Source organism: Haliotis rubra, unplaced genomic scaffold (genome assembly GCF_003918875.1).
Source record: "Haliotis rubra isolate DU_JTF1 unplaced genomic scaffold, ASM391887v1 Scf1, whole genome shotgun sequence".
Lineage (NCBI taxonomy): Eukaryota > Metazoa > Mollusca > Gastropoda > Lepetellida > Haliotidae > Haliotis > Haliotis rubra.
The window spans coordinates 3380217-3399087 of record NW_025764891.1 but is presented as its reverse complement, the minus strand read 5'-3'; the positions used below and the strand labels follow the sequence as shown (position 1 = coordinate 3399087).

General features: G+C 40.0%; 2 protein-coding genes across 2 annotated transcripts; both read right to left on the bottom strand.

The window, feature by feature from the left end:
- Nucleotides 1-176: 176 nt before the first annotated feature.
- Nucleotides 177-1792, bottom strand: LOC124270260. The gene has a single exon (XM_046705331.1). The coding sequence runs from the start codon at nt 1526-1528 to the stop codon at nt 341-343; it is 1188 nt and encodes a 395-aa protein (XP_046561287.1). The 5' UTR covers nt 1529-1792; the 3' UTR covers nt 177-340.
- Nucleotides 1793-9871: 8079 nt separating this feature from the next.
- On the bottom strand, nt 9872-18838 carry LOC124269830 (peptidyl-prolyl cis-trans isomerase D-like). The gene is given in 12 exon segments (XM_046704906.1): nt 9872-10288; nt 11053-11095; nt 11746-11832; nt 12660-12717; nt 13357-13449; nt 13976-14091; nt 14231-14353; nt 14510-14698; nt 15360-15466; nt 17658-17733; nt 17735-17799; nt 18763-18838. Coding segments are annotated over 12 exon segments (1110 nt in total). The 5' UTR covers nt 18824-18838; the 3' UTR covers nt 9872-10196.
- Nucleotides 18839-18871: the final 33 nt, after the last annotated feature.

Genomic DNA, 18871 nt, shown 5'->3' with positions numbered 1-18871 from the left:
GATTTGGATAGGTAAACCATTAGGTTAACACTGTGGGACACCGTTTTGCTCTGCATCATCACAAGTCAAACACAAATCGTATCTATGGAGCAGCACAGATGTACGGTTGCCGCCATATTGACCTGTGATTTGGTGATAACGACATTGCCGATGACAATGATAACAAGCATATGTGCCTTTTTTCTCCTTAATACGAAAGTTCTGATTTATTCACAATAGAAAAATACGTATTTACAAGAACATCATTATATCTGATATGTCAACTTCACAATAAAATATGAGACATCACAATAAACGCATAACCTTCGTGTACATTCATGTTTGACATCACTTTGGTGTATCACAGTTCATCTTTTTTTAAGTTTGGACCTTGGTAATGTAACCCATACTCCCTCCTCAAGCCCACCAACACTTTAAAGGGGCGGCTTGTGAAATAGCTCTGCATGGTTCGTATGATATCCTTCCTGGGAACGTCAAAATCGTTGTGCGTGACTGCACTCTCATAGAAGTCCACCGTCTCCAACACAGCCTCCTCCCAGGGGGTGGGATCCCAGCCCAGGACGTCCACGGCCTTGGAAATGTCAACCGGACCCTGTCGCACGGAGGGGAACAGATACATGGCGTCCTCACCCGTGTGGGTCTTTATCGTTAGATCCGTCATGTTCAGCGCCATTTTCATGTCCGTCAGAACGTCAAGTAAAGATGGTGTCTCTTTGAAAGCCAGGTTGTATGCTTGATCCAGCCATTCCGGATTAGGTTGCAACAACAATCCGATAAACCGAGCGACGTCTTGCGAATAGACTAAACTGATCGGCTTGTTAAGAAATCTTGCTGGGACGGATACTGGTTTTTCAAGATATTTTGACAATTTTATCCACATTTGATAAATCCACCAACGGTAGGTATTGTCGCGTGGTCCTATGACGTCAGGGAGACGTAATGAAACATACGGGAATCCACCGTTTTGGCGCTGCTTTTCGAGTTCTTCCTCGCATTGCAACTTCCGATGCCCATAATCATCTTTTTCCGCCAGCGCATTCCGCACTTCTTCGGAATTCGGTCGCACGTCGTCAGTTTCACGGGAAGGTTCTGAATGACTCTTTTCACAAACCTCATACACGGAATCAGAACTAATGTAAATATATAAGCTTAAATTATCTTTTAGTAAATCCACCGCCTCTGTTACAGCAAACGGGTGATATCCACTGAAATCCACCACGACATCAAATGATTTCTTCCCAACCAGTTCGACAAGGCCGTCACATTTACGTAGGGTCACCCCTCGGTCACAAGAGATATGTTGTACGCGAGGCTTGATGGTGAACACGGAATCCCAGTACCAGTTACCTCTGTTTACTATAGTAATCACGTGATCAGCCTCCAACAAAGTCTCCACCGTGGCAGAGCCCAAGAAACCATTCCCACCGAACACAAGAATATTCTTAGGACTCACATAATCTATGTTGGGTTTCGCTTGCACGACACACAGACAAAGTAGAACAGCTTGCACGTAGAAGAGACAGGACATTTTGCCGCGTCAAACTTGGTCACGTCAGCATCCCACACAAGCTCGCTCCCCTCTGCCTCGCGCCATCTTGTAACCTGAGACTTGGTCGTCTGCTCTAGCGTTTCCGGACGTGCGAGGCCCACAATGGGTTCTTACACAGTGCGTGAAGGAACGTTGGTAATGAACGTCAGAAGTCGTCAAGAAGAAGAGGGTATAAAATTTGAAAACGATATATTTGAATTATATTTTGTAGGTTTATAGCATTACATCAGAAGCTAAAATGTGAAACATTTCATCCAACGCACCTCACTGAAATACAAGCAGTATATATATGATTGAAAACTCTTTAGTTCTATGTTAAAATGTAATACGTAAACGATAATGTGTACATATTCTTTCTGCACTGCACCGGCACTATCACACTGTTTGGTTAATTCAGTAATTTTTAAAATTGTTCCTGAAATGCATGTCCGTGAAAAAAATACGTTTGAGTAAACTGATATTTATTCATTATGTGTCATAGAAACATACACTGAGTGACTGAATTAATTTAATATTTAGTCGTTATGCTAAAAGGTATGATCCTGGATAAAATACGTTGGTATTATCTGATGTTTATTCGTTAGGGCAAAAATTTCATTTGGGACTTGGCAGCGTTTCTAGTGCAGTGCACGCATGCCGTCGGTGTGACTAATACAAGAGTACGTCTCATTGGTCGCAGCTGTAAGTGACGTCATGCAGGACTAACACTTGTACAGATGTGAGGACCGCCTCCGTGGTGTAGTGGTTAGAGTGTCCGCCCGGAGAGCGAAGGTCGCGGGTTCGATCCCCGGCCGCGTCATACCAAAACACGTTAATATATGGTACTTGTTGGTCCCTTACTGGCGCTCGGTACAACAAGGACTGGTCGGCTCGGAGTCAGTATACTGTGGGGTATTCATGCGGCATGGTATCTCAGTGAGCTAGCACTATAAAACCAGGTTAAGTCTGGGCTAGTGCAAGCAGCCACTCACCTCACAAATTTGGGTTTTGGTACCTAGCAGGCCGGCATGACAAACAGATCCACATGGCAACCAACATCAGAAATACAATGAGAATTATAAGATTACATGTACATCAGACATACAATGAGAATTATAAGATTACATCAGACATACAATGAGAATTATAAGATTACATCAGAAATACAATGAGAATTATAAGATTACATCAGAAATACAATGAGAATTATAAAATTACATCAGAAATAGAGAGTGACTCAGTCTTCTTTCCCCTCAGTACTGGAAGACAGTTTGTGTTTTGTAGTATGTAGTACACATCTTGTACACGTACCGTACAGCAGTCAGTGTGAATTGTGATCTATAACTTTCCCTTAAAGTGAAGTTAGGATTACAGCATAATAGATTTAGAGTCAGGTCATCTTCAGATATATTGTGAAGAAAAACACTGAAGTCAATTAGTCCAATGTTGGCAAGTTGACACCACAAATCATCCCGCACTTCAGATGTATATTCACATGACGTTATGATGTGAGACAAGGGATCTGAAAAGTTACCACAGCGTTCGCACAGATACTCCTCAGGCTTTAACAGTTTGTAAGCGGCTACAATTTTCATAAAATACCCCACAGAATGTCTAAGGATTGGATTCTTCCACACAGCTACCCAACCTGGGTGAACTGATAATGAAGAGTGAATGTGCTTGAATTCTTGGAGATCTGGGTCGTTATGGGTCCGCTCAGTCAAAGATCTTGACTGAACGTCGAATACTGCAGATTTTACTTTCTTTTTCCATAGGTATAGCATGGGAAATTGCCGTTGTCGAGAAAGGTACTGATATGGTCCATTATGCCATACTTATCACAAAGTCTATAGATATCTGGCACCAGACCTTGTTGATTTGGTGAACATCCATGGTGATAGCTGAGCAGTCGAGTGAGGAGTATCTTGCATTTTCAACTGCCTGCCGAAGAACAGTAGTTTTGTTTTCTGGAGTCTATCACGCCTTCAACTGGCATAACACCAAGGAGACCCAAACATACGAGTTAGTTTCGGCAATCCTTGAATACACTTAAAGGTCACATGCAACGTAAAACACAACTTTGCAGATTCTGATTCCTTTCGGTATGGACTTACCGAAACAAATCATCAAAAATGCAAATTCAACTTATAAAGTTACGCGATGAAAAAAACCGCGCGATATCGTAGTTCAAACGATTCACTAATTTTCCCCCAGCGCTTGGGGGAATTCAAGTGGTTTCAACAGCTGGGCTGCGCTCATAGCACGTGCGCAGTGAAATAGGTTCGCGCAGCTTGGAAGCGGGTTGTCCGGTGAATACTCGGTGAAGGCTTTGGTGTGAGCTATTTTTCTAATGTTTTGTTGATATTTCACAGGCGCGAGCTTTTTATATGTTATGACAGTAGATTAACTGTATATATAATTTCATTTGTCTATTTCACCACACGTTCTTCCTACCGAGTCACTTTCTCAGTTCGATACTTAAAAGCAATGTCATTATTTAGCGTTGACAGAATTTCTAACTGTGATATAGATATGTCGTTGTCACAGACAAAACTCAATGTCTGTTTTATTGACACCTATGTGTCTGCCTGCCTGTCTGCTAATGACCATATTCAATACACAACTGCGATCACTGACCACATGCAATTTGAACTTAACACCAATCAGGCTATATACCATAAACAAAACGCATTGATTTATGGCCCGAGTTCGGTCTCTGTCACATTATGTAATTACACAGACAGGCAGGTGTGATACTTGTACACATGACATGTTATGATGTCTGTTGATTGCAAAAATGTTATACACAAAAAATGAGCATGTATTTACAAAACCCAACATCTCTATATATACACACACAATGAGCCGTGAGGGAATCTGCAAATGAACCAGCCGTTACACTTGAGTGCACACCCACCCGCTCTGACTGCAGGGTTCAGTATCCCGGCTGCTTCGTTTCTTGGGAAGTAAACCCAAGTACACAATATTGCACTTTTGATTTGCGATTGTACGCTTATAATTTTGTTTATATGTTTTTTCATAACCAGCAATGTATATTATATGTCATGAATAAGTGATAATTGTGTTTTAATTATGTTTGATTTTTTGGGTGCATGTGACCTTTAATTATATACTACTCAAAACAAGTTAAGGGTCATGCGATGTCATCATGTAATGTTATTGATGAGGCTGGTTGCATTATGCATGAATAAAACTTTACATTCCGTGTATGGTAGTTTATTCACAACCATTGCAGAACCTGGATAAAGGCTGCAGATAACCGTGGTGCCAATAGACATCATGTGGTAGGGTGTTAAAAAATGAACAAATTGAAACATCGAGTAATTCACAGAAGCGCCACCACTGTGCTTGTGGAAGATGATGTTTCATCATGAACAACATTTGCACGTGTTCTTCGTGGGATTAGTGCTGTTCATGCTTATTTTCTCTATAAAACTTGTAATTGTCGCATTGTTATTGTCACTTGAAATTCTACAATAGCAAGACGTCAACTGAGCATGAGAGACAGAGGAAGAGCTCTTGCTTGGCTTCAAGATGGCAAATCTCAACACAGTATGGCTCAGAGACTAAACGTGAGTCAGAGTGTCATTGGAAGGTTATGACACCGGTTTCGTGTCACTGGAATGCTGAATAATCGACCACCTTCTGGCAGGCCTCCATCAACAACTCCTAGAGAAGACCGATACCTGACAAATATGGCCCTCCCACAACGCAGAGTAACCGCCAGACAATTCCGTGACCAACTGAGAACTGACACAAGTACCCTGGTATCTGATCAGACTGTCAGGAACCGACTGACGAGGAACAATCATCGGGCACGGCGACCAGGGCCCCGTTCCTCAAAGCGATCGTAGCGCTACGACAGTCGTAAGTCTATGTTAAAGTATGGGAGTTACGACTGTCGTAGCGCTACGATCGCTTTGAGGAACGGGGCCCAGCAGTACGACCACCGCTCCTTCAGCGACACACGACGGCAAGACATGACTGGTGTAGACGCCATGTTCGTTGGCTACGTGCTCAGTGGGCATCAGTTCTTTTCTCCGACGAGTCTAGGTTTACTCTACAGTTCAATGATGTTAGAACTCGTGTGTATCGGCGTCTAGGAGGGAGGTGTGCTGACGTTAACGTCAGCCAACGTTTGCCATATGGAGGCGGGGGTGTCATGGTTTGGGGTGAGTTTTCCTTTCATCAAAGGACACCTCTCTATGTCATTAATGGTAACCTGACCGGAAATCACTATCTACGGGAGATTATCAGACCCCTTGTTTTGCCATGTTTACAACGTATCGGTGTCGGATCCATATTCCAAGATGACAATGCACGACCACACCGTGCCCGTGTTGTGACGGACTTCCTTAAACAGAACAATGTTCATCACATGGAATGCCAGGCATATTCAGCAGATATAGCCCCTATGGAACATGCTTGGGACGAGTTGGGACGTCGGCTTCGTAACAACCACGCCCCTCCAAACAACCGTGCAGAACTGGCCCAGTATCTCATTGCAGAATGGCAGGCAATACCCCAAGCTTTCTTCCAGCGTCTGGTGCGCAGTATGAGACAGAGGTGTACTGCTTGTCTTACTGCTCGAGGTGGTTACATCCGTTATTAGTTCAATGTTGGCGTTTGAATTTTCACTTCTGACAGTAGGTCACTTTGACCTTATTGATCAGCAATTACTGACATTCCTGCTGTTTTCGCCTCCCGTTATGGTTATCATGAAATGTTGGCTCGAGTTGTTATATGATCGCTACATTTCACTGTTATTTATATTTGTAGTTATGGCCATGAAAAGTTTTTACCCTTAACTTGTTTTGAGTAGTATATATCTGTATGCCCTCTCCAGTATCGTAACTTCAGTTTTCGTTAGTGCTGACCAGAGCTCACACCCGTATAGGGCCTTGGGTAAGGTTATTGCTTAAACGAGCGTGAGACAGGTTTGGGGACTGACGAACTTGGGACTAAATCCAGACCTGATGAGAATATGTACACTGGCTCTCATTGTCGTACAGGCATTAGGTGTTCTCTCTGTAGACTCGACATATTAGCAGCTAGGGTTATTCCTACGTGCTTTATAGTGACAGTACGTGGCAAATTACTACCATAGAGCGTGAGATCAGGGGTCACATCGGCATTTGCGTTTGGCACGTGCGAACGTCATGATCTCTGATTTGCTAGCAGAGAAAGTAAACCTCCGTCGTCTGATATAGTTCTCAGCTATCAGTAATAATGTCTTTAGACATGCCGCTTAACTGCGGCATGGTATCTCTGTGAGCTAGCACTATAAAACCAGGTTAAGTCTGGGCTAGTACATGCACGTCGTCATATGAGCGAGCTATTCTTAAGTACGACGTTAAACCCTATTTCACCTCACCTCACAGATTTGGGTCTTGGTACCTAGCAGGTCAGCATGACAAACTGATCCACATGGCAACCAACAGTCCTGGTCTGTCTCAGTCCTTGGAACATATCCCTCCACCCCTCTTCCTTCCGCTCAACTCATAATGCTGTAGCTATTAATTTCATAAGGGCGGGTTACATTTTCCACAGAATCTGAATCTGAAATCTTACTGGGTCTCTTTTTACATTTAGTTGAGTTGTTTCTATCAAATGTATGTCGTTTATTCTGAGACAGTGTCAGTCTGCCCCAATCCCCTGTAGAAATGTAAATAAGAGTATTTACAGATAACCCGCCATATAGTAGGAATATTGTTGATTGCGGCGTTAAACAACAAACCAATCCAAACGAATGTATATTCTTCTCTGAAGACCCGGGTTCGATTCCCCACATGGGCACAATGTGTGAAGTTAATTTCTAATGTCCGGGATCTCTTGAAACTGCACGATTATGTGTTGAACGAGTGTCCATCACTCTTGGCAGTCAGTGGTTATATGAGGTAAAGGACATATTTTTTTAAGTAACACCAGTGCATGCATTCCATTTGAACGTTAACGGTATATTCCTCACTCAAAGCTTGTTACAGTCAGATCGCAGGTTACTAACAACAATCTCCTACCTCAGCTTACCTGTGATTAATCAGAGGATAATGTTTTATTACACTGAGAGAGTGCGTGAGTGAGTTTAGTTTTACGCCTCACTCAGCAATATTCCAGCTTTATGGCGGCGGCCTGTAAATAATCGACTCTGGACCAGACAATCCAGTGATCAACAGCATGGACATCGATCTACGCAATTATGATAGGATGACATGCGTCAACCAAGTCAGCGAGCCTGGGCCTAGATTTTCGAAGCTCTCTTAGCGCTAATATAGTCGTAAGTTAATGCTAATGTATGGCACTTACGACTATCTAAGCGCTAAGAGAGCTTCGAAAAATCTAGGCCCTGACCACCCGATCCGTTAGTCGCCTTTTACGACAAGCGTGAGTTAATGAAGTTCAATTCTAACTCGGATCTTCACGGTTTACTGAGATTACTTGAGTTGAAGAATGCTTCAAACAGTACTTCAGATATACTGAGTCAAAAGAAACTTCTGACATTCTTTCTTCAGGGCACTATAAAGAACAAGAGATGGTAAGATGGTTAAATTGTTATTATTTCATTGCTGAGATCTGTGTGATGTACTCGATACACTGACAGTGCCATAATCAGTTCCATTAGGCTACACCGCCGTTCCAAAACATGGGTATACAGAATGTCAAGTCACAAGAATAAAAATGCGAAATTTCTCAGTTCAATATCGTGTATGGCCGCCCCGCCTCATTCACCACTGCCAAACACCGTCTCCTCATCGACTGCCTGATGCTTGTGAACACGTGGTTGGGGATTCTGCGCCATTGCTCTTGCAAGGCAGCGCCAAGTTCCTGCAAATTCTGAGGTTGGTTCCTAAGACCACGAAGCCTTCTCCCAAGTGCATCCCAAACGTGCTCTATTGGATTAAGGTCAGGGGACCTCGATGGCCAGTCCATGACGTTGATTCCAGCGTTTTGAAGGAAATTTCGTGTCAACATCGCGGTATGCGGCCGAGCATTATCATGCTGGAACTGTAGACCTGGGCCATGAGCCGCCATGAAAGGAACGAGTTCAGGGGTGAGCACCTGGTCGCGGTAAGCAGCAGCTGTGAGGTTTCCACGGATGACCAGAAGTCGGGAACGGTTGTTCCCACAGAAAGCACCCACACCATGCAACTTCCGCCCCCGAATCTGTCGACTTCCTGTACACAACATTGGGCATACCGTTCACGACGTCGTCTCCAGACTCTATGCCTGCCGTCCGCGAATCTGAGGGTAAACCTGGATTCATCGCTAAAGACGACTCGATTCCAGTCTCTCTGGGTCCATCGGAGGTGACGTTGGGCCCACAGCAGACGTTGACGTTGATGAAACGGCGTCAATATTGGCCCACGATATGGACGTCGAGAATGGAGATTGGCAGCCCGCAACCGATTTCGAATGGTCTGTGAGGACAGTCGACCTCTAAACATCTCAGCCCTGGTTCGTGTAGCCGGCAGAAATCTGTCACGTAGGTGACGTAGGACGATTGACGGTCTTCTGCTCGTGACGTCACGTGGACGACCCGACCTTGGGCGATCAGAAGTGGTGCCAGTTTGTTGTAGACGACCTCGCAAGTCATACACAGTACGACGGCTGCATCCCATTGCTCTTGCGACGTCAATAACTGATCTTCCCGCTTGCAACATGCCAACGGCACGTTCACGTTGCACATTTGACAATCGTGGCATTTCAAGTACCGTTAGAACTGTGGTTTAAAAGTGTTTTTTCAATTCCTGAGGCCAATGCAAACACGGGCATATGAAGAAAACTTCGATGCGAAGATCACGTGATCGACTGCACGTGCAAAACCTGATTTGGCACTAACGTCATTTGCACGACGAATGGATGGGTTTGAGTGGGTTTTGCTAACGTTTTTCTAGAGTCGAAGATAGGGATCCCATTTCGGATACATAGATGTATCATCAGAGAAAAATTATTCATTATTTTCTCAAATTACATTTTTGTGAAGTTTCTTTTTGACTCTTATAATGTAGAAAATAGGATTATAGGGTTTTTGCTTTAGGGACAAACTATAGGGCATCTACCTTTAGATACAAATGTCTGGACAAGAAAAGGTATTATGAGAACTATCCATACCTCTAAGAACTATGACACACTTATGTATGTAATCATTGAGTCTGACCACATGATTTGACACTGATCAGCATAAATGCCAAACGACCCATTCCAAACCAGAACCACAAGAACATACAATACACAAACTAAATATTAGTATACATCGCTGAAACAGCATGACTCTTGGATGATTTTCAAGAAACATTAGCATTCAATAAAACCATGAAAAATTAATATATATTTTCAATTTATTCATGAAGTCTACACAAAATGCATTTCATAGATGACAATGTCACATCTGACAAATAAAGGGCCTGGACACATTTCTATCGAAGTAGTCTTTGTGTATCCATCCTTGGTTGTCCATTCCAGTGAAGATGGTACATATACTGTTTGAATGACAACTGTTTCTTAAGGTAACGTTTTCCCATCAAATCTCGAGGATTGTGATGTTTATTCAACAAATGTTCATGTCTGTTGCTGTAAAATTGTAAATATCGTTTTCATAGCGAAAATGGACTATGGCCATTAATGTTGTATGGTATATGTGTCACAGACTTCAGGAAGCAAACATCTTGGAATATGCTTTCTTTTGTTGATTCTTGTAATCATCTTTCATCTTTTTTGTCTTCTGAAGCTCTCTCATTATGCCTAATAAACATCAGAATAACACAGTAAACAAAAATCAGTGTCAATTTAATGAGCCCGGATTAAATGTATGATCATCACAATTCAGTTGTCAACATTGAAGCAAGATATTGAAATATTTTTTTATATTTAAACAAATCAAACATGATTCAAATGAACTGACCAATATAATGAACTGGGTTTAATTTTCATATGGCCAGACCAATTTTATTTCTTGTTTTACCGATCCGCCTGTCTTATTTTTTCAAGAATAAGAGAAAAATAAAAATTAATTTTCCCCACTCAAAAAATAACATCCTGATGTTTTTATTGGCCAAAAATGTAAACTTACAAGAAAAATGTCTTTTGCCCCATATACACTTCATAAATTGCCAAAAGTAAAATACTTTGGGTATTTAGAAGGAATATTACTTTGACTGGTGATTTTATTTTTATTTTTTCCCCCTCCTGCCTTTAGGTTTTCTGAGGACAAAAATCTGTAAAACAAGAAACAAAATTGGTCTGGCCTAAGCATGCTTCATATTTTAGTTGAAACAATTGTAACAAAATAAACTTAGTGGTCCCTTTGAGTACATTATAACAAATGTTTACTGTAAAGGGTTTTTCTTTTTGAACAATTGAATAAGCTCAAATAGTCTCTGACCCAAATTAACTTGGATAAAAACTGACATGTGAAGTAAATATCTTTGTAATTTGCATATGGCAGAGCTGAAATTCTATCCTCCATGTTTATATATGCTGTCAATATTTTTAGATTGTATTCTTACCTTTATCTTCAGGTTGAGATTTTAATGCTGCTTCAAGATCAATCTGAAACACACAAGCATAGAGTCACGTGATATTTCTTATTAACTTCCCATGCCACTGCAAGCAGCAGCTCATCCAAAAACCATCACCTAACTAAATGAGCTGACCAACTGTCCTTATTTGTTACGGACCGCCTCTGTGGTGTAGTGGTTAGAGCGTCCGCCCGGCAAGCAGAAGGTCGCGGGTTCGATCCCTGACCGCGTCATACCAAAAGACGTTAAAATAGGGTACTTGTTGGTCCCTGCCTGGCGCTCGGCATTAATGGGTACAACAAGGACTGGTCGGCTCGGAGTCAGTATAATGTGTCTGAGTGGGGTATTCATGCTTCACTGTGGCATGGTATCTCAGTGGGCTAGCACTATAAAACCAGCTTCAGTCTGGGCTAGAACAAGCAGCTGTACATACACATACACACGCATGCACGTCGTCATATGAGCGAAAGAATCTCAAGTACGACGTTAAACCCAATTTCACCTCTCACCTTATTTGTTACAACCACAAGCATAATATGAATTAGTAAATGGAGTTAATTTAAGATCAATAATTTGATTATCTATTCTAAAGTAGGAGTCATTTCCAATGATGCACATTGGATAAAGTGTCATCTTGCCCTATGACAACAGTAGTCCTTTTCCTCTCTCAGAAGTACTTACTACGGCATCATCCCAGTTCTTTAGTGCGTTTTGGGCCTGAGCTCTTCTGAATAAAGCTTTTGCATTTGTAGGCTCTTTCTCCAATACCTGAAAACAATAGGTACAATGGGAAATAAATGAAACAAGCATCAATTTGAAATTAAGTAAGCAAAAAAATGTGTAAGGCTCACTAATACGATCCAATAAACAATCCATGAAATGATTGTACAGTGATTTAACAGATTTCATTTTGGGAGTTTTCCAAGTTTAAGACATGTAATTTGTCATCATTCTCAATAAATTAAAAATACCCAAATGTAAATTTTTCTAACACTGCATCTATCGCATGAATATATATTGGGTGATCCCCAAATTTGAAAAGAATCCATTCAAATGTGTTCGACCTTTAGGGGTTTAATAAAAACAAGACTTTTAACAACCCGTAATTTTTTGAGAATACAAGCTTTTAGATTCAGTTCTTGTCTTACATCTGAAGAAAGCCGGATCCAGTAGCTTTTTAACTGAATTCCCATACATAAAACAGTACATATGTAAGAATACTTACAATACTGAGTTAAGTTCTTAGAACAGAAAAGACCTGTGGCAACAGAGCATTCCAAAAGGTCAGACCTGTTCTATGGAATGCATTTTCAAATTAGTGATGCTGGTTGATAAAACCCATGATCATAAGTTTCAGGTGTGCCAAAGGGAGGTAACTCTACAAAGTATATTGCTGCGCTGTAGATGACACAGACCTCTGTGTCTGATTTCCAGTGTTCAGGGACAGTGAACACCTGAATACTTTCAGATAACAGTTCAACATTCCTCTATTTCTGACTTCCTATGTGCAACAGCCCTTCGACACAGAACTTCATAAATCAAGTAATCATTTATTCTTTAAAATTGCGAATGCCATCAAGTTTTCTAGCACTTACTTCGTGACAGTTTTCAAATGCCTCTTCATATTCACTTAATTTCAAATTACATGCTGCTCTGAAAACAAAGACAAAAAGAAAATGTATCAAATAACTCAAAAATGATTGTATGACTGCCTAATAATTTAATTACAATACTTGGACATAAAATTCTTCAAAAGGCATTTAGAAGTTGGCGTAGTACTACAAGACAAATCTTATGGATAACAACTTCTTGATTTATTTTTCACAACGTTTCTGGGCTCGTTCTTGCCCCTTCTTCAGGTGAATAATGATTTACCTGAAGAAGGGCAAGAACGAGCCCAGAAACGTTGTGAAAATAAACCAATAAGTTGTTATCCATAAGATTTGTCTTGGACATAGTATTTAACTATAAACATCAAAATCAGTGTAAATTGTTCATGTCTTGTCAATCCAACATTAAATCATATAACTTTGAGACTCTATGTAAACTTTGAGGGCTATTGAAGATCTACTGAATGGAACTACAAATCAGAATCAACATTCATTCTTATATCATGTTTAACACACAACATGTACCTTCAGGTTGTATTGTGATATATATCATCAACTCCATCCAAAAGGTCTGCTGTTATCAGACACTAAACACATTCAATTTCTTACAGAAATAAACGAAAAATATCTGACTGGAACAACAGGCGCGATGCAATTTTCACATTGCTTTTACGTTACTTACAGATTAAGGAAGAATGGTAGAATATGTGTGCGGCCAATGTCTTCTTCTTCTTGTTCTGGTAGAGACATCTGATTACTCATCGTATGTAGATACCTCCAATGACAAAATAGAAACTGGACTAAGAAATGAAGTGAGTGAGTGAGTACACTGGAAATGGAATCTGAGGACCAAGAATCAGATTTACTGAAGAATCTTAAATATTTGCCCATGAGAGGAAAACTGCCAACGAAAATTAATGGTTCATACTGACAAACAATCTCATTCTTCACAGCGATCCTTCATAGCCTAGTGGATGAAAACGCCAAGCTAGAAAGCAAAGGTAGCGTGTTCGAAACCAGGCAGCGGCACTACACATTGGAAGTTTTCAATAATGTAATATTTTATGATCGAATTCAGTGATGGCAAGACAAAGTTAGATCAATCTTCAAAGCAAGTAATAATTCAATGTAAAGGGATATTCCTCAGAAACTCCCCGGGATGAGGGCTATTCTGTAGAAAATCCACGGATATCTTGGAGAATGCACGCGAAACTACCTGTACTCGGTAAAAGGAGAACCTGGCAATACAATAGAGTGACATCACTGGAGGTTTATAAAAGGATTAGTAGCCTGCTCCTCACCTTAAAGCTTTTCTGTACTTCCTCTTGGCTTTGGCAAACTTTTGTTCCTTAAACAATGTGTTTCCAATCTTCTTGATTTCAAGAGCAATTTCTATTATTTTCTCCTTGTTGTCTTTCTGTAACATGAAGAAAAATCAATTTCAGCAAAAAATATATCCATAAAACTAGGGCTAGACCTACCAAAAGGAATTCCCATGGTCAAGACTAGTAATTATATGATGAAATTTCCTTGGTCAGATGAGGGATTTTTCCTACCAGAGAGAAGTCCAGACCAGCATCTATAGGGAAGTCAGCATAAGTGTCTCCTGTTCCGTCGTCTTTGGTTTTCTGGAAATCCTCACCAGGGAGGAGCTCCCCACAGTCAGAAATTACACATTCCTGAAAACCAGGGACATTCTGAATTAACTGATAATCGATAAAGCTGCTGAGTTAACAAACAGTTCTTAACGCAACACACAATATTAGTATAAAAACAAATAAGCGTGAAAAGTAATATATGCAAAATACTTGACTGAATCTGTATCATCAACCAACCTGGACTGGTTTCTCTCCATTTTTCTCCACATTCTCCAACTCACTCACGATGCCCATTCCATTGATGACTTTACCGAACACGACGTGTTTGTCGTCAAGGTGTGGTGTGGGCACTGTAGTGATGAAGAACTGAGACCCATTGGTGTTGGGTCCACTGTTTGCCATGCTAAGTAGACCTGAAACGTCATGCTGCAAAAACAATAATTACACAGGTCAAAGATCTGTCATCACTGTCAAATATTCAACCTATTGTCTGCAGCAAGTTATAGTAAATATTCACAACTTGATATAAAAAATTCAAAGTTGAACTAACAATGTCCTATGATTAACAACTATTAAAAGAAGAACAATATGTAATCAGATTTTGAACAATATGATGAGTTTGTTTCAATTTGCTTGGCAAGGGTACTTAGTTTGAAATCCTAGATAAATTCTTGCACATAAAATATCCCTAATATTTTACACTGAAAGTGAGTGAGTGAATTTAGGTTTATGCCGGTTTTAGCAATATTCCAGCAATATCACGGTGGAGGACACCAGAAATGGGCTTTGATGTGGGGAATCAAACCCGGGTCTTCGGCGTGAAGAGTGAACCTTTAACCACTAGGCTACCCCACCGTCCCTACACCATAAGTAAACTGTTAGGTTATTGACAATTCTAAAATGTGAACACACAGCAAATCATATCAATATACACCATACAGATTCAGGACTTTTTACATCATCTACATGCCTTGATGACCAAACACAAACTCTTTGATATATATTATGGAACCAAACATTTGATGCGAGGGAAAAAAATGAACCTGCAGGACCATTTATAAATTTCAGTCATATGTTCAATCAGTACCTTGTAAAGAAATCCTTCATCATCAAACTTAGCTCCATAGATGCTTTCTCCACCGGTGCCATTATGGTTGGAGAAATCTCCTCCTTGGATCATAAAATCCTTGATGACTGAAATCAGACATGAAATTACTTAAAACCCTTGAGACCAAACCTTTCGTTATAGATTGTCATAAATAGATGACAATATTGTAAGACAAAAAACCCTGTGGACAAAAGCCCCCAAGGACAAAACATCCTTGGACAAAAACCCATAAGGACAAAATCTCCAAATGGAGACCTTTGGACAAAACCCCCAAACATGTTGTAACTGCTGAGTGATTGACTTAAGTGAAATGTTTTGATTGAATCAGTAATAGAGATTATCAGTGACAGGGATTAACAGGCTTCTGTTACGAGTGGAGAGATCACACAACAATTTAAAATAGTTTTAATACTGGCAGTCTATACATATATACAAATGTGCAAAACAAGTATCATGGTATATGTTAAAAGTCTTACTTTGGTTATCACATGGATATACAATTGTTCCTGCTCCATCACATTCCTCAGAATAATAACTCATAGAAGCTTCCACATGAAATTCACTCTATGCTGACATGGCATATTCAAGTAGACAGCTTAAACTTGCCGACATGGCCAATCCGTTCAGATCACTCCCGACCCGGGCACTGATCACTTTGTGTGTTACCTTGCTTGAACAAGTCAAACCCAAGCTACAATTATATAACATCGTTGTTTCATTACCCCAGCTTACTTATAGACAATGGAGAGTGAGTGAGTTTAGTTTTACGCCGCACTCAGCAATATTCCAGCTACATAGCGGCGGTCTGTAAATAATCGAGTCTGGACCAGACAATCCAGTGATCAACAGCATGAGCATCGATCTGCGCAATTGGGAACCGATGACATGTGTCCACCACGTCAGCGAGCCTGACCACCCGATCCCGTTAGTCGCCTCTTACGACAAGTATAGTCGCCTTGTGTGGCAAGCATGGGTTGCTGAAGACCTATTCTACCCTGGATCTTCACGGGTGACAATGGAGAGTGGTCACTGGTAAGCATAGCTTCTCAGTTAAGGTGAACAGGTATTTTAGGGAATGTAAATATATTTTAGATTTATAAATATATATACAGAATTATGTATAGATATATAAGACATTCTCATAACACTTCATTAATTAACTTAGTATTTCGTTTGTAAACATTAATAAGGGTGATGCTTCATTACTGATTGTCTCTTTATCAGGATTAACTGACTTCAAGAGTATAAAAAGTTTAATTAATCAACTTAGTATTTACATATGTACACATTATTAAGTATTTCAACTCACTGTCATATTACAACTGATATAAATATATGCTCCATAAACTAAGCAGGCAGTAGCATTCCAGCATGGAGATATTGTAGAATAATAAGGGTGGTGTCAAGTTGAGCTATGAAGGTTATATGAATACAAAGAAGAGGCAAATTAGTGCTCAAATTGTGATGTACCCAGTTTATGCTGGTGCTCATTGGTGCTCATAATGTATGTGTTGTCGGCTAAATAAAATATTTGAATAATAAACAATCATCATTATTCATTTGGTGCTTTTGGGCTTTTTGTCCAACATGGTGGGGACTTTTGTCCTAAGGGGTTTTGTCCTTGGGGGTTTTGTCCGCACACTATTGCAGGTATATGATGAGAATCTGGTGGCCAAGCTTGGGAAAATGGTTGTGCATCAGCTCACATTTATGGTGTGGATTGTTGTACGTAATTATTAATATCAATCACTAATTACCTGTAAATGACTTCGATTATATACAAGTGGCCATCATATAGCTAGAATATTGCTGAGATCGGTGTTAAACAGCAAACAGCAGAATTTTCTTTGCACATACCTTTGTCACTTGTTTTATGAAAGTAATCAATCCTTAAAAGCCTTCAAAGGACATTCAACAAATCCTGGGGGTATTTAGAATATCCTAAAGTTCAACTAAATTAAAAACAGTAGCAAGGTTCAAAACTTACAGCAGAAAACATCCATTTAGCAGACCATTGCCTAAGCTTTTTGACATAGTCATTACAGCAAATATTCTCAAGGCAGGCAACAATAAACAGGATCAATTACATTTGTGGTGTTACTTTGATTATCAACCACACCCATTATAATATCTTTATAAAATATTCTGACATGAATGACACCAGGCTCATTAATCAACAGAGTTAACATAATTAGATCATATCTGACAGACAGGTATGTATTGTGTCAGAGTTGTGATCTGATTTCAAAGTCAGTGCCAATAACCAGCAGCACCTACTTCTGTGAAATGGGCATCCTTTGAAGTGTAGAGGCTTTCCTGTTGTTGTTCCTACTCCTTTTTCACCTGTACATAATGGCACGGAAGTTCTCAGCTGTTTTAGGTAATTTGTCCTTGAACAGTTCAAACACCACCTTGCCAACTGAAACAGAATATAAATACATATAATTCTTATGAATTTCTTATGAAACATGATGCAATTTCTTGATTATCATCCAGTCAATGCATGTATTTAACTTCAAAATCCGAACTGAGGAATGATCCACTTTTATTTTCTGACATCTGTTGGTTACTAATACATATCGTTTCTCATTATTCATGATGATGTTCTAACCTAATGCTGTCTTTGCATAAACCATTAAAAAAAACTCAGTTAATTTCATTGTAATTAATTATAATTCTTGGTATAAAGGGTATAACTGCTAGGTATTAAGGTGAGGTGAAATGGCGGCTGGCTAGGTATTAAGGCTATAACTGATTATTATGACTCTTTGGGTTGAGTAAAATTCGAATCTGAACAAACAGTAATTAGCTATACATATTCATTTGGCTCCATTCATTGAATTTCCATGAATGTTTCAACTTTCATACTACTTTGGTGGTAAATATTTAGTATTTTGTCCAAAACTTATCTCAATTAATTTCATAACTTTGATAACTATGATCATTATTACTCTACTTACGTAAACAACTATATTATATATTATCTACTGAACATTCTCAAAGAATCTCATGTGTACATTTCGACATTTCTATTACAAGAAAATGTACAAAATTATCTAGACGTTTTAATTGTACGAAGATTTCTTTTAGGATTAGGCTATAAATAGCGTAAAACATATACATAATTGTCATAGTCAGGTACAAACATCTGTTACATGAGACACTGTGCTAGTCATGCAGCCCAGATTCCTCTAGCATGTTCCAAAATTCCAAAGGGCTATTTTTAGCCTATGAAGACCCGGGATCAACCAGTCGTGTTGGCTGGTGAAATGTTCATGTTAATGTGATAATTTACAAATTGTGATTGTCAGCTTAATCGCACAAGGTACTCTATTCGTGCAGCAAAAATACACCAGAAGCATCATGTGACAACAACACTCACTGGAATCACCATCGACCGCGATGTCAAAGAAAACTCGGGGATTCCCATCTTCCGACGCCATGCTGCCGCAGAATCAAACCGAGGCTAAATTGCGGAAGTGACGTATGGT